Source organism: Sebastes fasciatus, chromosome 14 (genome assembly GCF_043250625.1).
Source record: "Sebastes fasciatus isolate fSebFas1 chromosome 14, fSebFas1.pri, whole genome shotgun sequence".
Taxonomy (NCBI): Eukaryota; Metazoa; Chordata; class Actinopteri; order Perciformes; family Sebastidae; genus Sebastes; species Sebastes fasciatus.
Window position 1 is genome coordinate 19,024,190 of NC_133808.1, and position 18,331 is coordinate 19,042,520.

The window sequence follows — 18,331 nt, forward strand, 5'->3', positions numbered from 1 at the left end:
ATCTTTCGGGCTTTCTTCGCTGTTACCTGTATGATGAGTAGTGTGAATGTGTATTTTTGTACTTTCACCATGTAAACTATTTGGACCCCTGGAAAAATAGCTGCTGCTATGCAAAAGCTAATGGAGATCTAAATAAACAAACAAACAAACAATGCTCAAATGTTTTGTGGCTCAAGACAGATTTTTTGACCCCTGCCATACACTCACAGGATCACAACACCACCACTCTGTTTGTTATTTATTGCGCATCTCTGCGTATCATCACCGCAGAATGACGCTACTGGCTCTTTGACCTTTGACTTCTGTGACGCGGAGGCAGCTCGACCAATCGCGTTGCTCGTTGTTGAGAGGCGCTCCGGTTACCAGGAGGTCCACACTCTCTCGTCAACATGGTGAGTAACAACCATTCAAAAGATTATCTTCTTTACAGCGCGTTAAAAGTTAATAACTGAGACGAGTGTACGTGTACCTAATCCATGTTTAGTTGACGAACAACTCTTTGTCTTGATGATGTCATAATAACGTCCTTGAGTCCTTTAAACATCACAGGTTAGCACGTCGTGTTAGCACTGAGCTAACATAGCGGGCACACTCATGGTCCCGACTATAACCTGGAGCTGATGCTTATCATTAAATAAAAGGTAGATACCACTAACATGCAGTTAGCTTTGGTTACATATACTATTAATAAACACGTCTAAAGGTATTCATAAACTTAAATAACGAATAGTTGGTTAACTAGTTGGCTTAAATCATTATTCTTCACCAGGCTTTAGACGGAGTCTGTTGTCATTCATTACTTTACACGTTTACCTAGAAAGTTAGCTTTACTCACATAGTGGAGGAGAGATTATAATGATTATGCATGCGTGTTATCAATGAGAATTAACAGATACATGGAGAAAGTAACCTGCTGTTAGAGAGCCTGTAAATTAGTAGTTATCTTAAATAATGTCACATATCTAGAGGACGTCTTCACAAATGAATGAGTTGCTGCAGCTCAGACTCACACATGCACCTTATAATCACTGTTAAAGGGGTGTTTTTAGACTTTGAATGCACTCTTTGCACTCTTTAATCTCCTATAGTCTGTGTTTATAGAAGTATATTAAGATTAAAGATGTGAGAGCACAAAACTAATTGTTACTCAATCTGCAGGTCAACTTTTGAGAGCACACAGGACACACTGGATTAGAAATTAGGGTTAGTAATCTTGCAAAACTAGCACGAATACGCGACATTTTAACAATTATCCAACCGAAAAACCCAGCCCAGTGTTGCCAACTCCAATTAAAGTGATGTTATCTAGCAGCACTAGCTCCAAAAGTCTCTAAATCTAGTGAGAAAGTCGCCAACACTGACAGCCTCGTCCCTTCAGGCCTCCCTCCAAAGTCACTCCCCAAAAATGATCATTATGAACATAAACACATCATAATTAAACAGCTATTGTTAGTACTCACAGCTGTCAAGCTAGCAGCTTGTGGAAGACTCAGGTGAAGTGGCGCGTTGAGGTACATGTAGACAGGTAAGGCAAGGCAGCTTTATTTGTATAGCACATTTCAACAACAGGGCAATTCAAAGTGCTTTACATAAACATTCAAGAACATTGCGACAAAGTGCAAAAGAACATTAAGACATGATTAAAACAGTTATAAAAACATTAAAACATTAATCCGGTAGCCCGGATTGAAGGGGTTTATACAGCCACAGATACCAGATTTCTTTCTTCTTTTTTGTTAGAACATTTGATTTATTGATTGCTGTCAGGATATAATGAGAATTTCAACAAAATATAACAACAAAAATGTTTTTGATGATTACCAACTCTACCTTTAAAGTGGCAGTAGGCAGTATGTTTTTGGTATCATTGGGCAAAAATTCCATAATAACCTTTCAGCATATTGTAATTCAAGTGTTCTGAGAGAAAACTAGACTTCTGCACCTCCTCATGGCTGTTTTCAGTCTTTAAAAAATCTACGCCCGTGACGGGAGACTTTGACATTCATGCGATTAAAAGCCGCAGACTTGTTGAGTATGCAGATGGCGTCGTGAGCATTGTCCATAACCACAAACTCTATCCAGTGCAAACACAACATAACATAACAAAGATGCTCTATTACAATCAAAAACATGCAGAAAACTACGAGCTTATTACCAATGGGAGTTCATCAATGCCTCCTTCTGGATATAGTCTCCCTCTATGTCCATTTCTGTTTTTAAAAAAGTCGTGAAATTAGTCCAGTACTCTCATAAAACCAAAATAGACATTTCCCTCCTTCCACACTAAATAAAGGCCTATTTTTTTACACTGGCTTCTACTTACCCTGTTCTCTGTAACTGTGTGATCCCCACCTGTCTCTCCTCTATAGAATATGCTCCACTGTCTCTTTTTCATGGTAGTGGTCACAATGACCTGTTGGATGTTTTCCCAGATAATGAAAAGTGTCATGTTAAGGTTGCTGCGCCTTCTACTTCTTACCATACCTACTTTGGATACTATTTTGGATTGAGTGTAGATGTCGTCCTTTTTGTTGTACTATTCCAATACTGTTACCACTGTTGATTTCATTTTTCTCCCCACTATGCTTTTACCCTCTGATTTTTATAGTAATTAACTTTGAGTTCGACATTTTCTTTTTTGGTTGCGAGGAGTGACGCGAATGTGATATGTTTTCCCTTGACTAACTATTACTGAATTGGAGAACAAATAAGGGACAATGTACAGCTAACTGGTCATTGTTGTGAAATAAACCACACGGGGAGATGCCGCACCTGAAGGAGTTTGGTTTACAACAATGACCGACTAGCTGTACATTATCCCGCTTATTACACTACATAGAAATGAATAATTTCACACAACAATGATCCTCCAGAGTCCAACATCAGAACTGCGCCCATAACAGCGGTCTACTATATCGAAATAACAGCCCAAAGAACGCCGTGATTGACCAATCAGAATTGAGTATTCAAAAGTCATGTTATAAGTGTTCATAAAGCATCCTGATTAATACTGGCGGTCTTGTGATGCTCGTGAGTGCTGATACAGACTGACTACATATGAGTATTTAGTACAGTAAAGGGATCAATTTGACCAGAATTTGGCTGAACTTCAATCCACTGTGCAGATCCAGTCCACAGGCAAACAATAATTGAAATTGTAGGCTAAAAGTTAAGGCATAAAATATGTAAATCACATGTTGTCCTAAACAGTCATATGGTCGCCTATCATTCCTTCCTTATATTCAAAAGCTGACTTGTGTCCTTGTGTGGACCTTGAAAAAGAAATGACTTTGATATCCAGAGACCTTTTGCGATCTCAGATGCTCAGAAGCTGCCAAAACAGCTGGAAAAACATGGAAAGAGCAGAAACGAGCGAGCGCATAATCAGGATTGCCAGTTCAAATCTCTTTCTGCTCTCACAAAGCCGTGCCTGTGCTTTCTCAAATCTTTTATCGTCAACATACTTCCATAACGCTAGTTGCACCAAGCTAAAATAATTGCAGGCTAGAGGTGTTGAGTTGACCTAATTGTTATTTTGGAGGCTGTAGTTTGTGGTGCTGTTGAATTGTTCTGCCTTATATACTGAGAGGTGTTTCTTATATTTTGTCCACCCTCCTTTTTAGGAATATTGTGGAATAATACTAAATAAATTTAAACTAAAAGTAATAACATTTAGGTTGTGCATGTCATGATAAAACTTTCATTTTATCTTAACTAACTGTAATAGTGTAGCATGAAAATCTAAACATTTTAAACACTTATTTGGAGAAACAGCCATGGTGGCTTTATTGAATTAAGCGCACTGCTAGTTACGCGTTACACCACAGGCTGTTGTGAGTTCACTAACTCTGTGTGGTGTTTCTTATTCATGACAGTCTTCATCGGACGCTAATAATGGCCAGAGCCAAGCGCCCCCTTATCCAGGTGTACCGCCCTCACGGATACCTCCCCCATTTGTAAGTCAGCGACAGATATGTTCATGACAATTAGCTTTACACCAGTCGTCATACAGGGTTGAACTCAGAGTGGTATATATTAAACGTCTTCATTAATGTTTAATCTAATCTAATGCATCTTTCCTCTCTCCATATTAATTTGTCTAGATGGGACCACCAGGAATACCGCCTCATTTCCCTCCCATCGGGATGCCCCCTATGGGACAGCGACCGCCCAGCATGACCCCTATGCCTCCTGGTATCATTCCCCCTGGTATAATGCCACCGATGGGGGCTCCACCAATGGGACAGGTGAGCCTTTTAGGAAGCTTGTAGGTTTTCTCTGTTTTGTTGGATTTGTTAGTTGTAAGGGCTTGGTGGCCAGTCTGTCTGCTATTTATCCTGCTCCCGAGTCAAACAAGGACACTTTACATATCCCAAAACAGATTAATGAAAAAGCTAGATGGCAGATGTTATTACTTTAATAAAGAAAGATGCTTGATGCAGATTTTTTCCACAATATATATTTGGCAATATTGTATTGATACACGGACGTCAAGTATCGATCTTTTATCATATAAACTATTAACCTCTTAATAATTCGGCCGCTACTCTGTCTTTCAGAGGATGTAGCGGGCTCATCGTTAAAGCTAGAGTGAAGATGCTGGTATCATATGAAACTAGAAAATCAAAGGAATCAATTTGTACCAACATGTCTAGCTTGTCGGGAAGAACGCTAAATAACGCTCCAAAGTTATGTTAAAAATGAGTAAACACAATTAATTGCAATAAATTTTATCGCAATACTCAGCATATTGCAAAATGTTTAAAATCCTAATTGTAATGTGACTCGTGATTAATATCGTATCGTGGGGCCTCCGGTGATTCCCACCCCTAACAATATTGTACTTATCAAAGTAATGACTGAGATATCGGAAAGCATCAACATCACTAAAAAATGGTCAGACTGGGCACGACACATGAATGGTCAGATGAACAAACCTCCAGGTTGGTCAGGCTTATTTGGAAAAGAACCAAAGGCAAAACATCCATCCCAGTTTACAGACTGATTTCCTGGTTTAACTTTGACCCACTGAACTTGTCATAGATGTGTGCACTCATGGATTTTCCTGTGCAATGAGGGATGATTAATAGAGACATTATAGTGCGCTCATTTTTTGTTTACCTCAAAATAAAGTGGCAGCTAACCTAGGAAAAGGCTCAAAGTCCTCTAAAGCAGTGGTTCTCTACCTGGGGGGTCGTGAGATAATATCAGGGGGTCGTTAGATGGTTGTGGAGAACAACATAAAATAACATTAAAAATAATGTATCATATTTTAGACTGGGAATGTGTTTTTACTTTACATCTCTTGTACCAGTGATATAATTTGCTTTAGAACAGATTTTATTGAATGTTTGTTACAGTCAAAGTGTGCGTGCACATCATTTTCTGACGGGGGATTTCCGGCAGGTCAGGGGGCGAGAAGAGTCACAAACAAAACATTATATTATTTATCCTACGATTACTAATCAGAATATTCACAGTGATCACTCAAAATCAGCAGGGGGAGGTGTGTAGAAACAGCTAGGCGAGGCGGTCGTGTCTCGAAAAAGTTGAGAACCACTGCTCTAAAGAGACGCCATATAACTTGTGCATCGTTTGACTGAACACTGCTGAAGTAGTGACACTCTTTTCTTATCTTTTTAAATCAAAAATGGGGCATTTTTAGCAAGCATATGTGGTCCTGTCATGCATATAAATAGGTGTGATACTGGGGGGTGTTTGAGCAAGGTGCCAGCAACACCAGTCTAAAAAGGTGGCGAGGGGATGTAGTTTGGTGTCTTTCTGCTTCACAGATCGCAAGCTGTGGCATCACACCATTAAATAACACACACAGCAGACTCGGTTTCAGTCTCACCTTCTCCCCCCAGTTGCAAGCAGCAGACACCAACACCCTGTCTCACACTGCGTCTTAATACTTCTTCCTCCTTCCACTGGGTGGTATGGAAATGCCAGATGAATATTTCATGATGCTTCTTTTATTAGATGCCAGGCATGATGCCACCTATGATGCCAGGGATGATGATGCCCCCTCGCATGCCAGCTGCGGCCGTACAACCGACGGGACCGGTAACTCTCCTCGCTACTTTTTCCATCAGTGCTCTGCTTTACACTTCTTAAAATACACCGCAGTCTGTGAAATGCTAAGTGAATCATTTGCACTGTTGGATATGAAATGATGTCATTCCATTAAAAAAAAAAAAAGAATTGAACAGAAACAGCTGAAAAACATCATTAAATACAGTGACTGATTAAAATGAACACCTGCCTGCAATATTCCCATTATTGTCACTTTTTTGTTTTGGCTCTGGTTCAGCTGTGAATCCCTGTGAGCATAATGAAACACATGAGCCCTTCCCTGTTGATCTTCTGTTAATTTTTCTTTTATACTGAGAGGTAAGCAGGATATGCAAATGAGCAATCTGATGTATTAATTTGTGACAACATCCAGAGATCATAAGACATCCACTTTATCATCACAAGTGTATTTTTGCATCTTGAGGGTATGGAGAGTTGTACTAATTAGTAAAGCTCTGTCAGTTCCTGTGTATTGTGAATGATGAGTCTGTATTCCCGGCTGAATTCATCGTTTGTGAGTGTTTCTCTGGGAAATAATCCACTAATAAAATTGTTTTTTTCCACAGCCTGGTGTCGACTCCGCAGGTAAGATCCTTAATTTGTCACTTTACTTACAAATCATATTCCTGAATGTTTTGTTTTCGTTAGAAGTAAAGCGTCGTGACTGATTTGTGTCTTTTTCCTTCACAGCTGCTGCACCTGGAACAGCTGTAAGTTTAACATAATTTTTCTTTATATGCAGTTATTGCAAGTTTACAATTTTGGCAATTTAGAGTTCTCCTCATTTACTCCAGAGTTTCGCCTTCTCAATAACTGCAGTCTGCCAACATTTCATTTGTTCCTTTGTCCCTGCAGAGTACCACAAATGGATCTCCACAGGACGACCAGCCAAAGAAGGTTTGTGCACGTTGAAAATGGAAAGATAGATGTGAAACACTTGACAATATTAACTAGGAGCCAAAGTTAAGTGGTTTCTTGCTTTGTTGTTTTTTTAACACACTGAAACAGCTGATTTATGTTTTGTTTTTGTCCGCCTCAGAAGTCCCTGTGGACAGAACACAAATCACTGGATGGGAAAACCTATTTTTACAATACAGACACTAAGCAGTCCACATGGGAGAAACCGGATGATCTCAAATCCCCTGCAGAGGTACGAACCATTATCACTTACATAACATGTTTAAAGCTGCTAAATTCAAAATTCAGAGCATGAAGCAAACAACTATTTGCTATGTAAAGATATACTGGAGTAATGGCGTCCTGAGCAGAAGATGAAGTCACTCTCCCTCTGTGTATGTTGTTGTTTTTGCACAATCAATAGAAATCTTCTCAAAATTGCAATCTACTGCAATTTTTGCCATTTTTTTTGCAGGAGGCACAATATTTGTTAAGTGAAATGTGTCGAAATACTATTTTAAATTAAATATTGTTGTGCTGCAGAGATGTCCTGGCCAAGACATCATATTTTACAGACTTAAGAAAACATCTTTGTTTGGTACAGATCCCTGAAAAAAAAATCACTATAATCCCTCAATCATAGAAATGCTGAATTTTAACATTTACTTGTAAAGTTCCACCAGGTAATCTTTTGTTTACTGACTTACATATGCACATACATTTTACACCACATCTTAATACCCTGTTTACTTTTAGGTTTTATCAGTGGCTGTGCACATTAATCAAAATCAGTTAAATTGTAAATGTACCAGATTCAGCCAGGGTTGACTGTTTTCATTGCAGTCCATAAAAGGCCAGTAGTTAAATAAGTATTTTCATATGTATCCTAACATCACACTAGTTATCTTTGTTCAGTGTATTACAACTGAAATACTTTTTCTTTTGTTCTGCCACCTTCTAGCAAATGCTGTCTAAATGCCCGTGGAAGGAGTACAAGTCGGACACGGGGAAGCCTTATTATTACAACTCTCAGACGAAGGAGTCCAGATGGACCAAACCCAAAGAGCTGGAGGATCTGGAAGGTAAAGAGCTGCTGTCTGATGATGTCACACCTGTTGTGTGAGAAAGAGGGTGAGCCGTGCTGCGCTCTATAGATGAGCCTTTAACAGCATGATGAATGGTCGGCCGCTGGCTTGTTTGACGTATAACGCCGCCATGCATTCGAGGGGGTTTGGGCATCATTGATGTACAGGAAAAGAAAACACATTGTGGCTCCTGCAGTATATATATCTGTGTTGTTCTCTTATCTGCAGCATGCTTTGAAATGAAAACACCTAAAAGCTATCTCCTTTTGTTTATTCCAGCTATGATCAAAGCAGAGGAGAACGGGTAAGAGCTTCCTGTTTACCTGCGGTTACTCTTCACTGCTGCATGTATTATAAACAACAAATACAGCGTTTATTGAAAATTATTTCCCTCCATGATCAAAACCCTTTTTATATTATTATGAATGATTTTCGTGTGTAGTGACCCTTTATATTCCGGTCAGCTACACTGTCCTGCTATTCTTCCCATCATGTGGTGTGTTTTGACCCGTCACGATCTGATTTCAGGACGGTGGACGTGATGGCTCCCAGCACCGCAGCAGCTCCTGCAGTGCAAGCAGATAATACAGCCACTATGGCAACCGTAATGGAGGCAGAAACTGCAACAGCGGTCTCAGAGGAGCTCCTGTCTCAGGTGGCGGTGCATCACACAGCTGAGGTCAAGACTGCAGATGCACCTGTGCCTTCCTCAGAGAGCCTTGCAGCCACAGAGGCCACAGCCAGGTAAACAGCCATGTCTGATTCGGAGCCAGGTACTGTCTCCAGTACTCAGACATTCACCGTATACATTAAGCCAGAACCACAATAGAGTCATAATGACGCTAATGTACACAGCACCCTTTCAGCTTAATGTATTCACGGATGAGGAGGTGTATTCTTGTGTCTCATAAATTTATTTAATGTATCACATCCACCGCCGTGATAAATGCTCTTAAATGCTTCATGCAAACACAGCTAAGTGAACGCATTAACGTCCTCCCTCAGTGTCGAAGTCCCAAAAGAAGAACGGCCAGAACTTCAGAAGAAAACGTACAAGTGGAACACGAAGGAGGAGGCCAAGCAGGCTTTCAAAGAGCTGCTGAAGGAGAAGGTGAGTCGGGCTGTCACATGGTGTTAACATGTAGATGAACTAGAGGCCACACACTGTAGGAGGCTCTCTGTCACCCTGTAGTGCATGTTCGTGACATTTAGCAGGTCAAATACAAAAAAAACAGTCAGCACGTACATTAGTATCCGTTAATGTGCTTTTACTGTAGCTGTGAGCAGCACCATGAATACTTTACCTCCTTTTACATGTGCCATCGCCGCTACAACGACTATAGGGACGACTATAAATATAATCAAGGTTAGCTAGTTGTCCATCGAATATGAGCTTGTTGTTTTAAAATGGAGCAAATGTTTAGTCCCTTCTGGTTGAAAGTTCTGGTTGTTCAATACATTTTAGTGGAGCTGCAACGATTAATCGATTAGTTCTCAACTATTAAATTAATCGTAAACTATTTTCAATTAATCGAGTAAGTTTGAGTAAAAATCCTCTGATTCCAGCTTCTTAAATGTGAATATTTTCTGGTTTCTTTACTCCTCTATGACAGTAAACTGAATATCTTTGAGTTGTGGACAAAACAAGACATTTGAGGACGTCATCTTGGGCTTTTGGGAAGCACTGAATGACATTTTATGACATTTTATAGATCAAACAACTAATTGATTAATTGAGAAAATAATCGAGTTGCAGCCCTACATTTTAGCTGATAATTTAATCATGATACAGTCTTGTTATTGTTATATCGCAAAATGTTTAAAATCACAATAAGATCGTATCGTGACTGAAGTATCGAGATAGTATCGTATCGTGTGGCCTCTGGTGATTCCAACCCCGATTATATTATATACTGCATATAAATGCTATAACTCCAACAAGTGTTTTGATGATTGAGTTGTACACCATTATACATAGGTCTGTTTTTAAGGTTCATTTCATCACGTCAGTCCCTCATAAAGCCTGTCGTGTTTACCAGCACATCCTTTGCATTGTGATCTGGATCTAATCCCCGTCCCTCCTCGTGAGCCCCTGGGAGGTTTTAGCTCAATTGTTAAGCTTCACCTCCTGTTGCCGTGGATGTGTTGTGTCGCAAAAGCGGCCTAGCGCCACCCACCTTGAACGCTGCTATATTTAGGCTCTTTTTAATTTTGTGCACAAAGCTCTCCTCTGAGATTGCTCGCCATTTCCTGCAAGATCTTAATAGCTCTGTCTTTCTGATTAGCTTTATTGGATCAAAGGCACGGGGCTGGCTGGGATTAAGACAGTGAGAGAGAGAGAGTGGCACGCCTCAGTGAGTTAGAATAACTGTGACAATTTACAAGACAGACACGCGGTGGAATCGGTCTATAATGGATGAAGGAGTCACTCCCTGAGAGAGGCAAGTGGCAGAAGGGGCGCTTACATAAGTCCTCAGTGGCACAGCTTTGAATTGTTGTCTCTCCACACCTCTTAACCAGCCATCGATTAGTAATAAAGTAAATGTTTTGACTTTTAGAGACAAAGCAGCACAACTCATTGTTCCTCTACCAAACAAAGGGTAATGAAACAAATAATTTTTTCCCTGATCTGTTGCATGAAATTGTTTTTCACATGTCAATTTAACTTGACTTAAGAGTTGTATTCTCTGTATTTCAGGGTGTGTCCTCAAACTCCTCTTGGGAACAAGCTATGAAAATGATAATCAATGATCCTCGCTACAGGTAAACTACTCTCCTGAGATCAGTTCATCCTATTTACAACAATGGTAGGTGGTAACAATGCCCATCTGACCGCTAATTCTCACTTCTCCTTGTCAACAAAGCGCACTTCCCAAGCTGAGTGAGAAGAAACAGGCGTTCAACGCCTACAAAGTCCAAACAGAGAAGGAGGAAAAGGAGGAGGCCAGAATTAAATACAAGGAGTCCAAAGAGACCTTTCAGAGGTTCTTAGAGAACCACGACAAGATGACCTCCACCACCAGATACAAGTAAGAGCTGCAGTGATCTCACCAAGTTTTTCTTTTCCTGTATTGACTTGTGGCTCCCTGTATTGTCAATACGGTTATGCAGATGGGATCAGTGAAAGGTCGCCTATGGCTTGTGCACGGCATCGTGCAGTTACAGCACAGTTAGCTTCCTCTTAAACCGCTGTGACCTGTTGGCTCTCGTCACACTGTGGTTAACATAACATAATGCACAATTTAGTGAGTGGGTGGACATTGGGAACATTGTGATTAATTGGTTCTGACGTCTTTGATTTGGATGTAATTCACAACCTAAGTGCTCTGATTTATCCTCTCTCACCGTTTTAAATTCATTTCACACGAGTGCTGCAACGATTAATCGATTAGTGGTCAACTATTAAATGGATCGGCAACTATTTTGATAATCTATTAATCAGTTTGAGTAATTTTTTAAAAGAAAAAAGCGAATATTTTCTAGTTTCTTTTTACTCCTCTATGACAATTAACTGAATATCTTTGAGTTTAGGACAAAACAAGACATTTGAGGACGTCACCTTGGGCTTTGAGAAACACTGATCGACATTTCAACCATTTTCGGACATTTTATAGACCAAACACCTAATCTATTAATCGACAAAATAATCTACACATTAATCAACAATCATTTTTAGTTGCGGCCGTATTTCACACATAAATGCAACAGAGATGAAACTACAACTAGAAATACCATCTTTTCTGCTAAAGGTGTACTAAATCAGTTTTTTTCACTTATAGATATGTAGTAAGGAGTTGTGCATTAGAAATTATACCAGCGACATATTAAATGCTTCAGGTCTGGTTCTTGGTCTTGCGTGAGATCCAGTTCACCAGCCCTCTTTGCTTTGGCGTTTGTGTGAAAGTCATCGTGACAGACGGATGGGACGGACCGATCGACTGGTGACCTTGACAACGAGCCAGTTCCAGAGTTCTTCTAGCAGGGGGGTTGTTGTGGTGACGGGCTGTAATCTGGGAGGACACACAACAGGCAGCTGGACTGGATACTGGCTGTCTGTGTGTGTGTCTGTGTGTGTGTGTGTCTCCTTAGATTTAATACCTTATTCCAGTGCAGTCAACCACTGCGACTCCTCTGACCGTCAAGTTTCAAGGAAACTAGATATTTTTAGTACACATCACGAGCTGCACTTCTTAAGAAGTTCAACTGTACTTTTCCATTTTTTATTAACATGTAAGGAGTTTTATATAAATTCTACACAACTGTGCATCCGACGGCTTGCACTAAACGTTAGAAACCAATGTGTCAGAGGTAAATTTTGCCTGTGAAATGCTGCCCTCATGTGGGTTACTGTATGAAAATCTCCTAAATGTGTCTGTGTGTCCTTTTAATCCAGGAAAGCAGAACAGATGTTCAATGAGCAGGAGGTGTGGAGCTGTGTGCCAGAGAGAGACCGGCTGGAGATCTATGAAGACGTATTGTTCTACCTCGCTAAGAAAGAGAAGGTAAGGCTTCATTCTACAGTTGAGACAAAACTCAACTCAGCTCAAGGCCCAGACACACCAAATCCACATCATAGAACTGTGTGTTGGCCAAAATGTTGCACTCAAGACACACCGCAAAGACTACAGCCGACGGACAGTTAGCACATACGTTCTGCGCCTACGTGAGATGAAATAACTCTCCACACTAGCAGGTAGCGATAGTCTGTATTCGTCATTCAAAAAGGGAAACCGGAAGACCGATATACAAGCCGTTGTTATGATACGTACATGAAACAAAGCAGCGTTTGCTGACCATTTTCGCACCACTCTCACTCACCACGCAGCTTCATCCCAGATGACCATGTCGTTGTGAAAATATCCGTGTATTGGAATGATCAGATGAGATGAAGATGAAAAATGAGAAGAGCCTTCTGTGTTTTTCCTCTCGACTTAACTGGTTTGCTTGCTTTCCTCACTTCCGTTTCTCTACTCGTGCACTGATTCGTTCAAACTGAACGGCCAATCAGAGTGATTTCTCTCACAGACAAGCTCCGACGTTGATTCAACATGCTGAATCGGCCAAAAAGCGTCCGACACGGGCAGACTAGAGCCGACAGACGTTCACTGAAGGCTTGGTGTGTCAGGGCCTTTAATCCGTGAAGAGACTTGCAGTCTTCATCTGTCAGTATCATAAATGATGTTGTGAACATCCTGCTTTCCTCCTCTACAAACTGTTTCCAGGAGCAAGCCAAGCAGCTAAGAAAGAGGAACTGGGAAGCTCTGAAGAACATTTTGGACAACATGGCCAACGTCACATACCGCACCACCTGGTCTGAGGCCCAGCAGTACCTGCTAGACAACCCCACCTTTGCAGAGGATGAGGAGCTGCAGAGTACGAGAGAAGTCTTTATTCACCTAATTAGTTTGAAACAGATCGTAGTGAGAAGTTTCTACCTCACTTTATTTGCAATAACCATAAGTTCACTTGGTTCTAGGGCTGCAATTAATTATGAATCATTATTTTCATTGTTGATTAATCTGTTGAGTATTTTCTCGATTAAAGATATTCAGGTTATTGTCACAGAGGAGTAAAGAAACCACATAATATTCACTTTTAAGAAGCTGGAATCAGAGAATTTTAAATTTCCTAAAAAATTACTCAAATTTATTAATCGATTATCAAAATAGTTCAATAGATGACAACTGATAGATTAATCATTGCAATTCTACTTGGTTCTATGTGTAAGCTATCCTCAGTTCTCCCTGTTGATAAGTGTTGTTACCTGCCGACAGATATGGATAAAGAGGACGCCCTCATTTGTTTTGAGGAGCACATCCGGGCGCTGGAGAAGGAGGAAGAGGAGGAGAAACAGAAGACTCTCCTCAGGGAGAGGAGGCGACAACGCAAGAACAGAGAGGCCTTCCAGGTGAGAGGGAACGAAAACATGTGCATCTCAAAACAGTTACAAACCGGAAGTCACCACGTCCGGAAAGAAATGACGGCTTGACGTCCTAAATTTACTCATCATGTCACATTTCTCACATTGCAAAAGCAAATTGTTGCTTTCAAGGTCCAATAATAATCTAAATCCAAGTCACAGAAGAGACACAATCTATTTGTCTAACCATTGGATATCAGTTGCTCTCCTGAATTCATATTTTGTTGTTTTTCTCTCAGAAATTCCTGGACGAGCTCCACGACCACGGCCAGCTTCACTCCATGTCTGCCTGGATGGAGATGTACCCGACCCTGAGCTCAGACATCCGCTTCGCCAACATGCTGGGCCAGCCGGGTAAGACAGCAGGCCGCCCGCACACGTGGCTTCACACGTCCGCACGGGCTGAACGCTCTGAAGCACGTGGATGAGATACGCAGACAACAGCACATGACATGAACACATAAACACAGACACAAACACAGCTCAGCATGTAAATACTGTATGAACCACAACAGTGCTCTGATGCATATGTTTCCTTTTACCCCATTCATTTTAGATACGTTTTTATATAATTTTAACACGTGACAAAACATTCAGCACACAGATGACAGACGTTTTAGCAACCTGGTTGTGGTCTGCTGTTAGACCCAGGGCTGGGCAATATATCAATTTTCTCATTATAGTGATATGAGACTAGATATCCTCTTTGGTAAAAGCACCAACGGTAAACCATAAAATATCGTCTCAAGATCGCGGCATTTGGTCAAAAATATTGTGATATTTGATTTTCTCTATATCGCACAGCCCTAGTTGGACCCTGTTGGTTAATATATATTTTATCGTCTACATCTTTTGACTCACCTCGTCTATCCTGCAGGCTCCACTCCTCTAGATCTGTTCAAATTCTACGTGGAAGACTTGAAGGCCCGCTACCACGATGAGAAGAGGATCATCAAAGATATTCTTAAAGTAAGATCATCATGTACCTCTGGTTAAAATCTTATTTATATCTGGCATAGTGTCATGCGAGCAACCTGATCACTTCACATCTGCTCATATCCGTGTGTCATTTATGTCATACAAGTTGTTAATCCTGTTCTTCCTTTGTGCTGCCAGGACAAAGGCTTCCTGGTGGAAGTCAACACTACCTTTGATGACTTTGGATCAGTCATCAGCTCAGACAAGAGAGCCACCACACTGGACGCAGGAAACATCAAGCTGGCATTCAACAGTGTAAGACTCCTCTCCTACATACAGTACATGTTTCCTCACTAGCTTTTTCTCACATCTTACACAGTCCCTTAAGAAGAACACAAGTACATGACAGGAGAACATTTAAACTCTCCTTTAGCTTATGTTAAGGTCTTTTCTCTGTTGTTTTCTTATTCTCTTTGTTTATATTTATTAAATTAACCCATTCTGTAACCTCTTTCTGTGCAGTTACTGGAGAAGGCTGAAGCCAGAGAGAGGGAGCGAGAGAAGGAGGAGGCCAGGAAGATGAAGAGGAAAGAAGCAGCCTTTAAAAACATGCTGAAACTGGCCACACCGCCACTGGAGCCGGAGACTGCATGGGAGTCGGTACGTCTTCTATGCTGAATATGTTCTGTTGGTCTCAAAGCACCGTCTATTTCATATTTACATCACTCACCCTGCTATTCAGTTCAAATAAATTCTAAATGATTTGTAAAATGAATTCACACAGTAGCTTGTCTTTTCTGTTTTGATTGTACTTAGTATGTCATCGTACTTGTGATGATTTCAGATCAGAGACAGATTCTTAAAGGAATCGGCCTTTGAGGACGTGACTCTGGAGTCGGAGAGGAAGAGGATATTCAAAGACTTCATGCACGTCTTAGAGGTACGTCTGTCTGGACAGCGGGAACGGGCTGAATCTATCAATCTAGATGACGAAGGTGATGATGAACATGTCGTGTTTTTATTTTAACAGCATGAATGCCAACATCACCACTCGAAGACAAAGAAGCACTCGAAGAAGTCCAAGAAGCACCACAGGAAACGGTCCCGCTCTCGATCGGTTAGTAGTCCTCCTCGCCGCTGTGCTTAGACAAGACAACAATTTAGCAGTTAATAATCTACAAGAATACCTCTGCCTTTATCTCAATACTCCATATCATGCCTCGTTAATCTCTGAATTACTCCACTTTAATGTGTCGACAGGGCTCAGAGTCTGAGGACGAGGAATACCACAAGAAGAAAAAGAGGTCGCAGTCCAAATCTCCGTCCGAACGCTCGTCTAGTGGAGAATCTGGTGAGTTGCTTTCAAAGTTTAAATAAAATAACGGATATTTTGCCTCCATAAATCCTTCAAACCAGCAGAGCGCTCCGGTGCTGTCAGTAACATCCAATCACAACATGCACTATTGATGATGAAAGCCCTCCTTTGCATGCTGCTGTTATTGTTGTTGCAGGTTTGTAGCGAGGTAGCAGATCTCCAGACAGCCAAAACTAGCTCTTTGTGTCAAGTGTACATACATTATGAGAATATTAGCTCAGGGAAATGTCCGGCTCCATGAACAACATAGTAGAATAGCCCGACTGGCTCAGATTATCTATTTGTCATCGTATGGAAGAAGTGCAGCACTTTTGACATTTACTGACATTTTCTGCCCGAAACCAGAGAGAAGCTATAAAAAATCCAAGAAGCACAAGAAGAAGGGCAAGAAGAGACGTCACAAGTCTGTAAGTATACAGGAAGAGTCCACGTGTTGTGTAAATATAATCTGAATGTGCACTGATGGCGATTATGACCTTCCAGGCGTCGCCAGAGACCGACAACGAGAAGAAAGGAAGAGACCGCGATGGAAAGCGCGAGAAGGACTTAGACAGAGATAAAGAGAACGACAAGTCTCGGGGGAAGCCTCGCTCCGACTCTAAACAGAAGTCTCCGAAAAGAAAAGCGGCAAAAGAGGAGGTTGGTTTCTTTATTACTCTATAAATATAGATTTTTTGGACTCTAGCAAAGTGTTTTAATGGCTGTTGTTATGGTTACCTGGTGTTGAAGGAGATTTAACTAATAAAAGTTAATATGTAAAGTCTATTTTAGAACAAGTTTAGGGGAGATAACCACTGTCTTTTAGAGGTCGCCCTGTGAAAACTCAGGTCTGTGTCGTCGGAGTGTTGCATTGAATAAGTAGCAGCGACCTTCGTAGTGCATTCGGACGCCTCGGTTCCTCAATATAGTGGAAGGGTAACTGTACATTTGTGTAAATATGTAAAAAAAAGTCTTGTTAGCGAGGGTGTTTGGCCACGTCTGCCGTTCATGGATGCATTTATGCCGGCGTTGCACAACATGACGCCTCATTAATCACACCTTACAAAGGAGATAACGGCGCACACTCTGGCGTTACAAGCCAAAAACTCAGTCTTCCCGGTCTACTTGTGAACATTGAAGACGGAAATCTTCACCCTGGTTGGACTTTTACAAAAGCGCCGTTTTCAGCGTCCTAAAACGCCGTTTGGGTGTGGACGAAACGCCAAAACACATAAAAAAACACCAGTCAAGATGTTTGTATAATACCATATACTGAGTGTTTTGTGTGTTTTGTGTGTTTTGTGTGTTGTATTCAGGGCGGCTGGGATACGTCAGGCAGCGAGCTGAGTGAAGGAGAGCTGGAGAAAAGGAGAAGAACTTTACTGGAACAGCTGGATGCACCTTGATGATCACACTTATCGGTCTCTGTACACTTCTCCAAACATGCATTCCCCTCCGAGCTCATCTGACTGTACTGGGCATCACCACCCTGGACGGACCGTGTGACACAACACCGTTCTCCGGTATTTATGGGAATGTGCGACACTGAGCTTACACACTTATTCGGTGACTAATTTGATATCAGGAAACTGATCAGCTGATCAACCTTAAATGTCAGGTTGTCTTTTTTTGTTGCTTTTGTTAGTATTTTTTAGTTGACTGTAGTTGTACATGTTTTCCATTGCCAATGATTTTTATATTCTGTTAAAAGTAAATCTTTAATGTCACACTGGCCGTCTTTCACCGGGAAAAGCAGAAGAAATGAGCTTCAATGCAACATCTCTGGACACGCTCAGAGATAATGAAACAATATTTTTGATTTGGTCTAACTTAACTGCAGCTGTGTTCATGAGGAATGATCCAAAAAGGTTTTAATTGGAGCATCTGTTAAAATTGATATACTGTAGTGAAATGTAATAAAAGACTTTCAATGGATGATGTCTGGAATTGGATACTTTCAGAGATCAATACTGTCAAAGGCAAATGTTCTCTTATATACACTTGTTATTTCTTACATTTGAGACATTTATGAGACCGGTAACCCACCATTTGGGAAACTCACGAGATGGTTAAAGTTAGGCA

At 40.9% G+C, this 18,331-nt stretch overlaps 1 protein-coding gene across 2 annotated transcripts; it reads left to right on the forward strand.

The window, feature by feature from the left end:
* Nucleotides 1–264: 264 nt before the first annotated feature.
* prpf40a (PRP40 pre-mRNA processing factor 40 homolog A) lies at nucleotides 265–18,184 on the forward strand. Of its 2 annotated transcripts, XM_074659480.1 has the most exons (27): nucleotides 318–392; nucleotides 3,876–3,956; nucleotides 4,104–4,247; nucleotides 5,983–6,066; nucleotides 6,642–6,660; nucleotides 6,766–6,785; nucleotides 6,931–6,972; nucleotides 7,115–7,225; nucleotides 7,934–8,054; nucleotides 8,337–8,361; nucleotides 8,586–8,801; nucleotides 9,063–9,168; nucleotides 10,756–10,820; nucleotides 10,922–11,086; nucleotides 12,451–12,559; nucleotides 13,280–13,430; nucleotides 13,832–13,965; nucleotides 14,217–14,331; nucleotides 14,855–14,946; nucleotides 15,094–15,210; nucleotides 15,418–15,555; nucleotides 15,740–15,835; nucleotides 15,926–16,012; nucleotides 16,156–16,246; nucleotides 16,616–16,677; nucleotides 16,754–16,909; nucleotides 17,566–18,184. In XM_074659480.1, the coding sequence occupies exons 1-27, from the start codon at nucleotides 390–392 to the stop codon at nucleotides 17,653–17,655; spliced, it is 2,640 nt and encodes an 879-aa protein (XP_074515581.1). In that variant the 5' UTR covers nucleotides 318–389; the 3' UTR covers nucleotides 17,656–18,184. The 2 variants fall into 2 exon arrangements, with proteins under 2 accessions (XP_074515582.1, XP_074515581.1); XM_074659481.1 differs by lacking the exon at nucleotides 3,876–3,956 and having other exon boundaries at nucleotides 265–392.
* The last annotated feature ends 147 nt before the right edge of the window (nucleotides 18,185–18,331 follow it).

Coding starts and splice junctions, on each gene's coding strand:
- prpf40a (XM_074659480.1), top strand. Junction 16,678..16,753: donor AGAAGAGACGTCACAAGTCT/GTAAGTATACAG, acceptor ATGACCTTCCAG/GCGTCGCCAGAGACCGACAA. Junction 16,910..17,565: donor GAAAAGCGGCAAAAGAGGAG/GTTGGTTTCTTT, acceptor TGTTGTATTCAG/GGCGGCTGGGATACGTCAGG.